At 38.1% G+C, this 13,590-nt stretch overlaps 1 protein-coding gene across 3 annotated transcripts in view; it reads left to right on the top strand.

The window, feature by feature from the left end:
- Window positions 1-13,590, top strand: part of Hat1 (histone acetyltransferase 1) — a 43,167-nt gene that overhangs the window by 6,732 nt on the left and 22,845 nt on the right. For 2 of the 3 annotated variants that reach the window (XM_055599996.1, XM_055599997.1), the window contains exons 3-4: window positions 5,221-5,296; window positions 9,066-9,186. In XM_055599996.1, the coding sequence (XP_055455971.1) occupies window positions 5,221-5,296; window positions 9,066-9,186 (197 nt within the window). Of the gene's footprint in view, window positions 1-5,220; window positions 5,297-6,945; window positions 6,977-9,065; window positions 9,187-13,590 lie in introns of those variants that run through there. The other variant, XM_055599998.1, reaches the window with a different exon arrangement.

The raw sequence follows: 13,590 nt of genomic DNA, 5'->3' as shown, positions 1-13,590 counted from the left end.
AAAATTTTTCTTTTCATTCTATATACTCAACCAACAAATGAAAGATGAAAAGCTGTCAGTCATGTCAAATGTAATAAACTTTACTTCATAGACTAAATTAACAAAGAAGGCCAAGGGCAGCTCTTTACTCCTTCTGTGGTCACTACTGACAGCAGTAAGTATATTTCTTAACCTCATTCTGTTTAAAAATAGGTTGGTTGTTTAGAGGCATAATCCATAAAACAAGATAACAAAATTAAGCTAATACTTAACAAATATTGGCTTTTGGAACTTCTTAGAAAATATCAACAAGCATCATTGCTAAAGCCTGTATACTTCTTGGAGACTTTAAGGTAGAGTGCAGGCACTGGCTCTGGAGATCTTTATCGGGGTAGAAGCTATATTATAGTCTCAGAGCACCACAGGTGAGCCCCAGTTGGAGGGACTCTCCTTCATCTAAGTCATCTCCTGAAGACTATAAAAGCTAGGAATATCACTTAATAGAATTATTTGTTGCCTCTATAGATACAAAACTGTAAAAGACACCACTTAGATATTCTGAATAATTTTTCAAAGCTGTGAGTTTGATGATAGTATCTGACATCCTCCTTTAATAAGGGAATATGGGTGGCTAGGGTATGGACCCTGGAATTAGATTTGTTAAAAGGAAGAATTGAATGCCAGGGTAAAGGCCATGACCAACTAAACTAGCATGCGGGCTTCATCCCAGTCAGGTAATAGGCTTACATATACAAGCTTTTCCTGTTCACAGCATCCTCATATGTGAGTTCCAGAGACTTTGAGGGCAGAGTAATACTGTTTGCCCCTCTGTTTGAGACATTTGATGTGGGTATAGATCCTGAGATCCTCCATTAGGCAAGAATCCATCCCCCTGTCATGTAAGACATGAGCAGTAATTCATCTTTACATAAGGAGGTTTTTTTTTGTTTTTTGTTTTTTGTTTTTTTCTTGTTGGCCTATATAACCCTGGTTGGTCAGGCCTGTGTAGGTGGAGGCAGAAGCAGCAGACTTCTGGCAGGCCTTATTTCCCATGCATCCTTCTTTTGTAAGGAGGTAGCCTACAACTTAGCTCTGGGATAGTGCTCTATCCAAGGGAGCTATTCCTGCCATGCAAACATATTGTAAATATAACGCATTTTACTCAATCATTCAATCTTTTATAACTAATTTTTAAAATTATATCTGATTTTGATTATTAATTTACATTAAATAAACTTAAGTTTAAACTTGTTTTGACTTGTTCAAGCTTAACTTTGACAACATATACAGAATACCATATAAGGGGAGATAAAAGATGGGAAATAAAAAGTTGGTTTCTCCTTCCAAGTTTGTCTTTATAAATAAATTACATTTGTACATTCCATGATTGCAATTATAATTCTGAGCACATTAAATAATTCAGTCATTTATAAGGTGATTGGCCATTAACTTGTACATCTTAATGATCTTTAACAGTTTATGACAAGTTGGTACATTTTATAATTAAGTTTGAGTCTTAGCCAGGAAAGGTGGCAAATGCCTGTAATACCAATGCTCGAGCAGGTAGAGGTAGGTGGATCTCTGTGAGTTTGAGGCCAGCCTGGTCTAAAAAGCAAGTCCAGGACAGCCAAGGCTACATAGAGAAACCCTGTCTTGAATAAACAACAACAACAAAAAAGTTTGAATCTTAAAAATTTTTGGTCCTTTAGTATCAAAATAAACTATAAACTTTAAGCCATAAGTACAGTCCACAGAGAGACTGGGAACTTCATTTTTCTGATCCTTTTATAAGTACCTGTACAAAATGCCAGGTTGTTTTTTTTTTTTTTTTTTTTTTTTTTTTTTTTTTCCTTATGACCCCATTTCAAGACAAATATCTTTGAAGCCTGGTGATGCTTCCTTAGTCTAATAAAAGGGAGCTACAAGGATAAGCACAGGGCTCACTGGGTCTGGTTGTTTTATAGGTACTGCCTTAATTGATTTATATCACCTGGACATCTTAACCAAGATGGCGGTGAAGTCATATGGCATGCCCTATTTTTCACCTTAGAGAAGGTGGTGACTGAGTCACATGGATGACAAGATGCAGCAAGCCACATTGTTATTTATTCCTTGTGGTATCAGCCACATGGTACTCAAAGGTGAGGCCATCAGACACTTCTAAGCAAATATTGAATCCAAGTTACATACATGGTATGTTGTAGCAATTTTTTTTTATTATTAAATATTCTGCCTGTGTGTGTGCCTGCACACCAGAAGAGGGTATCAGGTGTCATTAGAGATGGTTGTGAGCCACCATGTGGTTGCTGGGAATTGGACTCAGGACCTTTGGAAGAGCAGACAGTGCTCTTAACCTCTGAGCCATCTCTTCAGGCCTCTGTTGGAGCAAATTAAAATTATACAGTTTTTAAAACTCACACTCAGTGAACTTACAAATTCTAAAATACTAAAAATGTTTCAACAAAAGCTTTAAACATAATGAATAAAACCAACAAAAGGGTGGTTGATAATTAAGAATGATACACCTTGCCAGTTGTAACTTTTATAGAAAATAGTTTACTTCTTAGTTCTCAATCTAAAAGTGTCTTTTTGTGGGCTGTTCTGTTTTTCTCTTTTCCCTGTCACAGAGTGAGGTGGCTTTTCTGACTCAGGACAAGAGACTTTGGAGGAAACTTTTAAACAAAATGCCTGGGTCTGGGGCAGATGGGCCAAAATCTAAATCTAGAACCTGTCTTTTCAGAGGAGAACAGCCTGAAACAATTTTTCAATATTTTCCATACCCAAAAGACATCTGAATTACTGTGGGCTGAATCCAGTGCTCTATGTACATAACCAGTTTGTGTGTGTCTGCAGACGGGATACAACCTGAAGTGCTTTTATCTCTCAGCTGTTAAAGCTACAAGTAGGCCAAAAACATAAGGCAAGAGTTCTGTGAAGCTGCAAGTTTGGGATGCCAGTAGATCAGTGTCAGGCGTTCTGGCTCTGTGTGTAGTTGTGAGCTAGAGCCTTGAGAAAGATTAAAGTGAACTGTGAGTTATATGGGGAAGGAACCTTGAGCCAAGCTACCATTCCATCTTATGGAGTTATCTAAATTAGGTAATCAAAATTTCCAAATTGCCATTTATCCAGCACTTATTGAAGCCAGATTTGCATTGAAAGGTTTTAATTCTAATTGGAGCCCCTTTAAGTTAGCCCTCAAACTGGCAAAGGAGTTTCTTTGGGTACAGAAAATTTGGAACCAATGGTTGGACTCAGGACCAGGGTGCAGATAGGGTTCCAATGTCCAGTTGCTCAGAGAATCCTCCAAGGTTGGAAGTGACCAAATGCACCTGGAAAGTAACCCTAGCCTATACAGTTCTAGGGTTAAGCTGCTGCAGGCCAGTAGAAGGTTGTCAGCTCTTGGCTGATTGAGAGGTAGGCTGGTTGAGAATTCAGAATTATTAGCCAGACTTTCTTCCAGTTGGTGGAAAGCCTTTGACGGAAAGCTTCAGTGAACTAAGTTCCTGTGAACCCCAGAACCTAAGGGGCCCCCGAATTAGGTTCATGATTACCCTGACCCAGTGTTTTGCAATGTTGTGTGTTTGTTTGGGTTGAATGCAGCATGGCTCCCCACCTAGGTCAGAATATATCAAGGTGAGAGAGAAAGGTGGAGATGAAGTGCAAAGGCTGCCAGAGAGAAAAGAGTAGTTCGACCTGGCTTGCTCCCTGTGGGCTTGAGTAGGCTCAGATTTACTAATCCTTAGGTTTACTATCCCAGGTTTTGGCACCATAGATTAGATTACTAAAAGGCAGCTATCAAGAGACACAGAAAGGTTTGGTTTGGCCCTAGGCCAGACCATGTATATTCACTGTAGGGGGCCACTTTGTCACTCAGCTTGTGTGGATAGCCAAAATGCCTATAGAAGAATGTGTGGTGTGGTCCTTTATAGTGGCAGAAAATTACTTACGTAGTCCACAGGGGAAGTAGACTACATAATTGGGAAACTATCAACCAAGGCAACTTATAAAAGAACACACGTAATTGGAGGCTTGCTTACAGTTTCATGGTGGTAGCAGGCAGGCATGGCACTGGAGCGGTAGCTAAGAGCTTATTTATACCGTACCTAAAAGGTAGCGGCCAAGAGAGGGCTTCTTCGATGTCACAGCTCACCTCCAGTGAGCACACAGCCTAGCCACTCCTCCTAACTCTTCTAAAATGTTTCTACCCATTAGGGAATCAAGTATTGAAATATATGATCCCATGTGGCCATTCTCATTCAAACTCCATAGTCATTAAATTTTAAAAGTCTATTTTGATAATTCCTTAATTTTTGGAGGGGCACATGTAGACTGTCCTGGAACTCAATATGTACCCTGGTCTAGCCTTGAACTCCTAACCCTCCTGCCTCCATCTCTCAAGTGTTAGGATTATAGGAGATGTGCCACCATTCCCAGTTTAATTTTTCTGTGCTTAAAATAAGACAGGATAAACTTTATCTTTTCTGCATTTTCTCTAAAAATTACAGAAATGCTTTTGTGTACTATAAAGTAAAGGAGCTACATGTTTAGAAACAGGTATAGTCGTTACAAGTCAGATAAAGAGTGGAAGGCGAAGCAGTCGTGGTGCAAGCCTTTAATTCCAGCATTCAGGGAGTCAGAGGCAGGCAGATCTCTTTGAGTTCAAGGCCAGCATGGTCTACAAATCGAGTCCAGAACAGCCAAGGCTAAACAGAGAAACCCTGTTTCAAAAACAACAACACCACACAAAACAAACAAACAAACAAAAAACAGCAAAAGAAAATAGTGGAAGGAGAGAACCAACTGCATAGTTAGTTGTCCTCTGACCACACAGACACCATGATAACATCTCTCTCTCAAAGATGGTGGGTTAGAGACATCCTCCAACTCAGGTTTTTGTTTGTACAGTATTGTTTTCATTTCCTACACAGTGCAGTTTTTCTTATCTCAAAGTATCCTTGGGTTTGTTTTCTCCTTTCATTCTGTATAAAATACAGAAAAGTAAAAACTAAATCACATGCCTTTGTCATACTGAGTTTCTCAATTTTAGAGTAAGGTTTTGATGCTGAAGCTTTAGTATAGTCTACTTTTCAGGATTTATCATCTTATGAAAATTTAGTATAATCGTATAAGGAAAAGAAACATTTTAAGTAAAAATTTTGGCATTATCTTAGCTGTAGTGGAATTCTTGAAATAGAAATGTCTGTCACCTTTAATATCTGCATATTTTATTCTTTTGAACAGTTCGTTTTCCTGAAGATCTTGAGAATGATATTAGAACTTTCTTTCCTGAATATACCCATCAGCTATTTGGGGATGAGTAAGTAACACATTTGTCAAATTGATATGGCAGAAGAACAAAAATAAAAAACAAGTTTTTCTTTTAGGATTTGAAAGACAGACTTTATTATTTATTTTTGCTCTTATTTTTCATGTAGTTATCTTAAAATGTATATTAGAGTAATAGTTTATACATTGAATGCCACTCTGTATGTAATACCTACTGCTTTTGTTTTGTTTTGTGTGTGTGTGTGTTTTTTTTTTTTTTCTTTCCAATCAGGAAAACCCAAAGTGAGTAATTGAATAAAGGCTTTTCCCTTGGAAGAAACAGGGATATAGCTATAGACCTGTAATACCTCCTGTTTACTACTGCAGACATATATATTTTAATTCTCACTGCAGTATTAACCATTGTACTTGCTACTTTGTGCATTGGTGGAATTGAACAGTTGCCTAAGGACATGTAAGTGGCTGGAGTTCAGATTCAGACAATCTGGAGTTCATATTTATTATTACTATTTTTTAGTTTTGCTTACCTCTTATCATACTACTTTATAGCAGACCCCCTGAAATTTAGAAAGTTCCACTCAGTATTTAAATAAGCAATTCAAGCAGTGTGTGTGTGTGTGTGTGTGTAAGTAATAGCGCCTAGAAAGTAGAGGAGGATGTTGGTGTCATGTTCTAGCTCATTCCTTTGAGACAGGGTCTCTAACTAAACCTGGAGCTAGGGCAGTGGCTGCAAGCTCCAGCTATTGTCCTTTCTCCACTCCCCACAGCACCAGTGACTGCAGGTGCATGGGTTCCTGGCTTTTTATGTGGGTGCTGCGATTTAAACTCAGCTCACTAAGCTTGTGCAGCAAGGGCTCTTATCCAGTAAGCCATCTTCCCGGACCCTAGAAACAACCTGAAAGATGTGTCCTGGCATAGTCAGCACATTCTTTGATTTCATAGTGTGCATATGTGTGTGCTTGTGCATGTGCATTTGTGTGTATAGTTAGGTAGTTACTATGTATATGTACGTATGTATAGTTAATGTAGTCAGTTATTTTCTTTTTCCAGATTTAAAAATTGCAATAATATAATGGATACTATTCTTTTTATTTGGATTCAGCTCTTAAACTGTGTTGTTTGTTTGTTTGTTTAAAGGTAGAGTCTCATGTAGCCCACATTGTCCTCAGACTTGCTCTGTGGTGGAGACTGGCCTTGTACTCATGGTCACCTACCTTGATCTCCAACGTGCTAGTATTAGAGGCATGCACCACAATGCCCAGCTAGACTCTTTAATTCTTGGCCAAAGTTGCCTCAATACTTTTCTTGTAATATATATCACTCTGTTATTGTTGAATCATTTGAAAGTTGGTTGAGGTTTGATCCTGAATTCTTTTAAAAAGAACAGGGCCAGGGGTAGCAGAACATGCCTTTTAATCCCAGCATTCAGGAGGCAGAGACAGGCAAATCTCTGAGTTCAAGACTAGCCTGGTCTATACAGTGAGTATCAGGACAGGCAGAGCTACATAGAGAGACCTTATCTCAATTTTTAAAAAATTGTGTACATATATGTTATTTTTAATTATGTGTATGGTGTGTGGGTTCATATAAAGTTGCATACATATATGTTATTTTTTATTATGTGTATGTGCATACGAATGCAGTGCTCATGGAGGACAGAGGTCATCTGATCCCTACAGCTGGAGTTGAAGGTGTTCATGAGTGACTTGAAGTAGGTTCTGGGAATTGAACTTGGGTCCTCTGGAAGAGCAGTGTATGCACTTAACAATTGACCCATCTCTATCCTCTTGATCCTGAATTTTGAGATTTAGTGTAAATTTAGTATGCATCTCCTAAAAGAATGATAACCATGGTGGGATTATTTAACATTGATATAGTACTGTTTTCTAATATACAGTGTATAACTTCCAGTAACTTTTGTAACAGTCTCTTCCTTCTGAATTCTGTTTTGAATCACATTGCATTTAGGTGCTGTATTTCCTCATTCTCTGAATGAAATGGATTTTTAGCCTTTTTTTGTATAATAGACATCTTTGTGTAGATTCATTTTATAGAACCCTCAGTTTGGATTTGTTTCTCACAAAATCAGATAGTGCCTGTTTTTTCAGTTCTATGAACAAGGTAGTATTGTATCTTTAATGTTACAGTGAGCTCCATAATATAGTTTGTTCCATTGCTGGTTGAAGTATCTTGGTTAATTTAGAGGATTCTGGAAAATTTCTCCACTATACAGGTGAAGTTTTCTTCTTTTGTAATTTATAAGCAGTCTTTGGAGAGATCCTCTGAAGACTGAAGATGTCTGGCCATGTGTAGTGGTGCATGCTTTGATCTCAGTTGGATCTCTGTGAGTTCAAGGCTAGCTTGGTGTACATTGAGTTCTAGGCCAGTCAATGCTACATAGAGAAAGAAACTGAAACCCTCAAAACAAACAAACAAACAAAGACTAAAGATGTCCTTGCATTAGTTGTAGCATCCATTAATGATTCTTGTCTAATCAGCATTTTAATATGATAGGGATTTCTAACTCAATGCCTTCTACATTTATTAAATGGGATTCTAACAGAAGGAAGAACTTCCTATTATTCTTTTGTTTATATTAGAGTCAATTCAAAGATTTTTTTTTTGTTTTGTTTTGTTTTTTGTTTTTTGAGACAGGATTTTACTATGTAGCTCTACAAAACAAAAGTTGTTTTATTTTTTTGGGTGGATAAATGAAGGGTAGAGGACAGTTTGTGAAGTTTGGTTTATTCCTTCTACTTCACTCACAACTACCTCTAACTCCAGCTTCAATGGCATCCAATGTCTTTTGGCTTTTTGGGGTACTGTATTCACAGGCATATGTCCACATACAGGCAAATATATGATTAAGAATAAAACATTAAAAAATGAAAGAATCCATTTTCAAAATAGAAATAAAGCCTGGCTTTACTGAGATAAATTTCATCCATTTTAGATTTTTTTGAATCAGTTTTAGAATGTTTTTATTACTCTTGGCAAAGAGCCCTCTTCGAACTCCCATCCTAGGCATTCAGTAACCTCCTTACTGTCTCTATAGATTCATCTGATACAGATATTTTAGAATTTGTCTCCCTCCCCCAAGATTCTTTGTAAGCTGGAAAAGAATAGTGGTGTTTAATGATAGTAGAGAATAGAGTTGGAATTCACAACAGGGTTGGGTGTTTTCACTACTGTGAATAGTGATGGATGCTCGTGAGGAAAACAAATGGTAAGCTGAAAGAACTGCCCAAGGCTGCCTGTTTGCCTACTTACGTCATTCGAAACACCTGGCAGTAATAGTGGCAGCAGGAGACACAGTGACAGTGGTAGCAACGTTAGCAGTTAGTGAGTACGTATACTGTGCCAGTTGTTTAGTATGCCCATTACCCAAACAGCTGTCCTGAGTTAGGCACCTGGATAGTCTCTCCCACTCGTCCCCTCTCTCTGTCTGTCTGTCTCTCGCATTTTGAGACAGTTTTTCTGTGTAGTCTTGGCTAGCTGCCCTAGAACTTGGATCTGTAGACCAGGTTGGCCTAGAACTCAGATCTGCTTGCCTTTGCCTCAGGAACTCTGGGCTTTAAGGTATGTATCACCACTGCCTGCCTGATTCTTTTTTTTACATAAAGCTGAGTATAGTTTTATTGTGAATGTTCATTTTCTTTAATTTTAAAACAAGTAAATATAGTTTAATTTCATGGGAAATTTTAATTTTTTAAATTTGTATGTGTATAGCTAATAGTTTTTGATGACTTGGCAAAAATTCATTTTGGCTGTTTTTTTTTTGTTTTTGCTTTTCATCTCAGTGAAACTGCTTTTGGTTACAAGGGTCTGAAGATCCTGCTGTACTATATCGCTGGCAGCCTGTCAACAATGTTCCGTGTGGAGTATGCATCTAAGGTTGATGAGAACTTTGACTGTGTGGAGGTAAGAACAGAGAGAAGTACATATATTCTAACTGAACTACTTGAGTAAGAGATCTTAAATGCTACGGTTCTAGGGAGGAGAAATCGAAATGTTGTAGCTTCAGAATCAGGCTTTCAGGTATAGGAGGTATTTGCCTATGATCATGATCCTGAGTCTTGTGTATCTCCTGGGTGAACTTTCTCCATGATCAAAGCTTTACTTACTGACTTTCGCTTTTATTGTAGACATGGAAGTTGCCAACTTTCTGAAGGCTTTATATTTTAACTCTTTTTTTTTTTTAATCCTGTTGATTGCATTATAAGTTTTTCTTTCTCTCCACCATGTTTATGCTCTTAATTGTCAGTTAAGTATCATTGTGGGGGCCTGGAGAGATGGCTCATCGGTTAAGAGTATTGGCTGCTCTTCCAAAGGACCTGAGAGTTTAAATCCTAGCACCTCCATGGTGGCTCACAACTGTCTGTAATTACAGTTTCAAGGGATCTAACACCCTCACACAGACATACATAGAGGAAGAACACCAATGTAAATAAAATTTTAAAAAAGTATCATTGTGAGAGGCTTCTCTTTAATAATCTACATAAAAATAGTATATTGGTATGTTTAATGAAATGACGTATTATGTATATATAGCATGAAAGAAGCCTGAAATAGTCTTAGTTTTAGAAAAGTTTTTGATTGGCATGTAATTGTTGAATTAAAGCTTTTCTATGCCCGCTGTAGTTCTCAAACGAGGAGCTAGAGACCTATTATATTTGTAATAAGCATTAAAACTTGCTCTCTTCTCCTTCACTTTCTCTCTCTCCCTCTATTACACCCACTCCCCAACCCTGCACCAAGACTGGGACCAGAAGTCCTGCCTACTGTCTGCTCTGCCCAGTCATAGGCTCTTCAGCTTATTACCAATAGAGATAACTGGGGAGTAATTTTTACACAACATTGAGACTGGAGATTCTTCAATAGCAATGACAATACCAGAATCTGTTAGCATTTAGCTCACTGCAGGGTCAGCAATTAATAGCAATCAACAGAGACACACCTTAATACAATGTGAATGAAGGTCATCTCTGCACATATTAGTTTTATAGATGTATGGGGTACAGCATAGTACTGAAGATCCTGCTGTACTATATCACTGGTAGCCTGTCACCCATGTTCCATGCATGTATATACTGTGAATGGTAAGTGCAGAGTAACTGGTATATCTTTTAGCTCAAAGAGTTCACAAGAAATAGTCTTAGGTTGGAGGTGTGCCTTAACAGTTAAGAGCGCTGGCTGCTATCTAGAAGATCAGGGTTGCATTCCCAGCATCCTCAAGGTAGCTCACAATGGTCTATAATTCTGTAGTTCCAGGATATCTGACACCTTTTCTGTCTCTGTGAGCACCAGGCACACACGATCTACATACATAAATGCAGGCATACACCCACACAGAGAATAGTTTATTATTTTTTTTTTAAAGTTTTTCAAGATAGGGTTTCTTTTTCTTTTCTTTTTTTTTTTAAACCAAACCCCACACTAGTGTAGACATGAGGATTTTGATGTTAATGAGAATGGTGTTTGTTTGTTTGTCTTTCAAGACAGGGTTTCTTTGTGTGTAGTCTTGGCTGTCCTAGACTCACTTTGTAGACCAGGCTGGCCTCGAACTCACAGAGATCCGCCTCACTGAGTGCTGGGATCACAGGCATGTACCACCATGCCCGGCAGTAAAATAATTTTTAAAAAGAAAAAGTCTCATATTCAATATTAGTCTTATAAATATTTTGAGTACTACTTTTTTTTTACTTCTCTCTCAGTCATATTTAAAATTATCAAGCTTGACAGATTAATGATATGTAATTTGTACTTAGTACTTGTTTTATCTAATAGCTTGTATCTTTTGAAATTTTGCTGATAGAAAGGTGATTGTGAATAATGCTATAGTTGTGATAAGTAAATGTTTGCAACTAAATCTAAATTATTGAAACAGAGGGTTTTGATAGATTTTTCTTATTAGATGTGGTTAAATTTCTCCAGAATCCAAATATTTTATACTAAGTATTCTGATTTCAAATACAGCTAATGTGCAGTACAAAATTCACAGTTACTTGAGGCATCTGTGTATGTGAGTGAATGATTTAATGTTGCAGCTGATAGTGCTAAATTGATTTCTTCCAAAGGAACTATTGACTTAGGTATTGATAAATCTTTCAAATATTGTGTGTTGTGAAAATAGCTATCTATTTGCACTAACTTCTAATTGTTCCATTTCTGAAAACCAGGGTTTTCCACTTAGGTACTATGTTAAGTCTAAGAAATCAGTCAATCTTGTATAGTGTTTTTGTAGGGTTACTTATTTGCTTCACTGTGAAAAGATCATTTGTTTAGAGTTAAGGAAAGATCCCACTTTCCCTTGTTGGCTTTTAAAGAATGGTACTTGATATGGGCATAATGGACTGGCCTCTTGTGTTTTAGTTTGCAATGACTGTTCATCCCCCAGGGCTTCCTGTGTTTCTTTTCCTCCATTAATTACGTGTGTTATGTAGTGTGAAAACAGGTATGGCATGTGAATGTGAGTACCGAAAGGGGCCGCAAGAGGGCTTTGGATCCCCTGCAGCTGGAGTTCCAGCACCTAATGTGGGTGCTGGAAACCGAACTTAGGTCCTCTCCTTTTAACATTGGAGCCATTTCTCCAGCCTGGCCTCTTGCGCTCTCGATGCCAGGGATGCAGTATCCCTTCATAGACTTTACCATTAACAAAGCATAAACTCAGTGAGAGTTAGAAATAATTTTTGCTGGGATGGTTGAAGAAAGTGGCAAATCTAGATAATGCAGAGCCTTGGGATTTTCCGTGCCAAGGTAAGGTATTGGTAAGAGGCAAGAATAGTTAATCGCTATAGTTTTTAAGCAGTTCTACAACAAAGTCACATTTTAAAAAGCTAATTTTGGGGTGGCATGTGTGCATGTTTATAATCTCAGCATCCTGGAAGTGAGGGGTGGTAGGAAGATCAGAAGTTAAAAACCAGATTTTTTAAAAAACCTTTTACTGATTCTCTTGAATTTCACATTATGCACCCCAATCCCACTAACTTCCCATCGCTCCATATCAGCCTTCTACCCTTGCAACCTAATCCCAAGAAAAAACAAAAAATAAGAATAAAAACAAAGGAACAAACAAAATCTCACTATGGAAGCTATATCGTGTCATAGTGTGTCACACAGCCCAAACAGCTTTACTTGCAAATGTTCATTGGAGCCTTCGGCTTCTGCTACACTGTCAACACTGGATCCTCACCGAGACTCCTCTCAGATATCCTTGTTGTTGCCCTGTGTCCTGAATCCTGCAGCTTTGCTTCCCATGCGCCATCACATACTACAAGAATTCATAGATGGGGTAGATGTTTATGTGGGCCAAAAGCCCTGGATCTGGGCTGTGGATGCTACCTGAGTTATTCAGCCTGCCAGTTCTCCTGTGCCTGTACCACTTCTGCTAGCTGCAGCTGGCAAGGGGCAGGACTGGCTCCCCTGGTTGAAGTAGATGTGATGGTTGAGGGAGAGAACAAGGATAGAAGAAAAAAAATTGCCTAAGAAATAATGATACTTCCAGGTAGATATAACTGTCTCTCAAGGTCTGCCTGGCCAGAGTTACATGGTGAGACCTTGTCTCAAAAAAAAAGCAAGCACATTTTTAAGGCATGAGTAGCAGATCGAAAAAGTTAAAAATGCTTACTGCAGTTTTGCTAATACATTAAATTTGTGTGTGTGTGTGCGTGCATCTGCATGCTTGTGTATATGTATGGGGGGCATGTGTGTGTCAAAGTCCATGTGTGGATGCCAGAGAAAAACTTGTGAGAGTTGGGTTCTGGGAATCAAACTTCCGGTTGTCCGGCTTGGTAGCTGGCACCCTTGCCTGCTAAGCCATCTCACTGCCCCCATGACATTAATCTTTTACCATCTTTTTTTTTTTTTTTTTTTTTTTAAGCTGAATTTCACAGTTGTATCTAAAATTCTGTAGTGCAGGTATGATGCTCAGGAAACCACTTTATTAGCTATTGGTAGTATACTTGATTATTCAGACATTGATTTGCTCATCTTTGCTTATCTTTTGTTTTTTTAATTCCTCTGCCTTTTTCCCCCCTTTGGTGTAATTTCATTGTTTTTTAATGAAGGAGTATATGAACTAAGTTTGTTCATTTTCCTACTTGCATTTCTGGGAGAGATGTGGTAAAGAACATTGAGATGCATGGGTAAGTTGTGTTATCTATGAATATTCAAATATTTTATTCTTGTCTCCTAACGATTAACTTTGACAGATGAAAGCATAATTTTTTTTCCTGGAACCTTTAACCTTTTTATAGGAAAGTAATTTCTGTCGCAGTGCTGAGTATTAAGTCTAGGGCAAGCACTGGACAAGCAGTTTACCTCTGA

This window comes from Psammomys obesus, unplaced genomic scaffold (genome assembly GCF_907164565.1).
Source record: "Psammomys obesus unplaced genomic scaffold, mPsaObe1.curated_primary_1811, whole genome shotgun sequence".
NCBI classification, from domain to species: Eukaryota; Metazoa; Chordata; class Mammalia; order Rodentia; family Muridae; genus Psammomys; species Psammomys obesus.
Note: the sequence above shows the minus strand (reverse complement) of the source record. Positions and strands in the feature narration are given on the sequence as shown.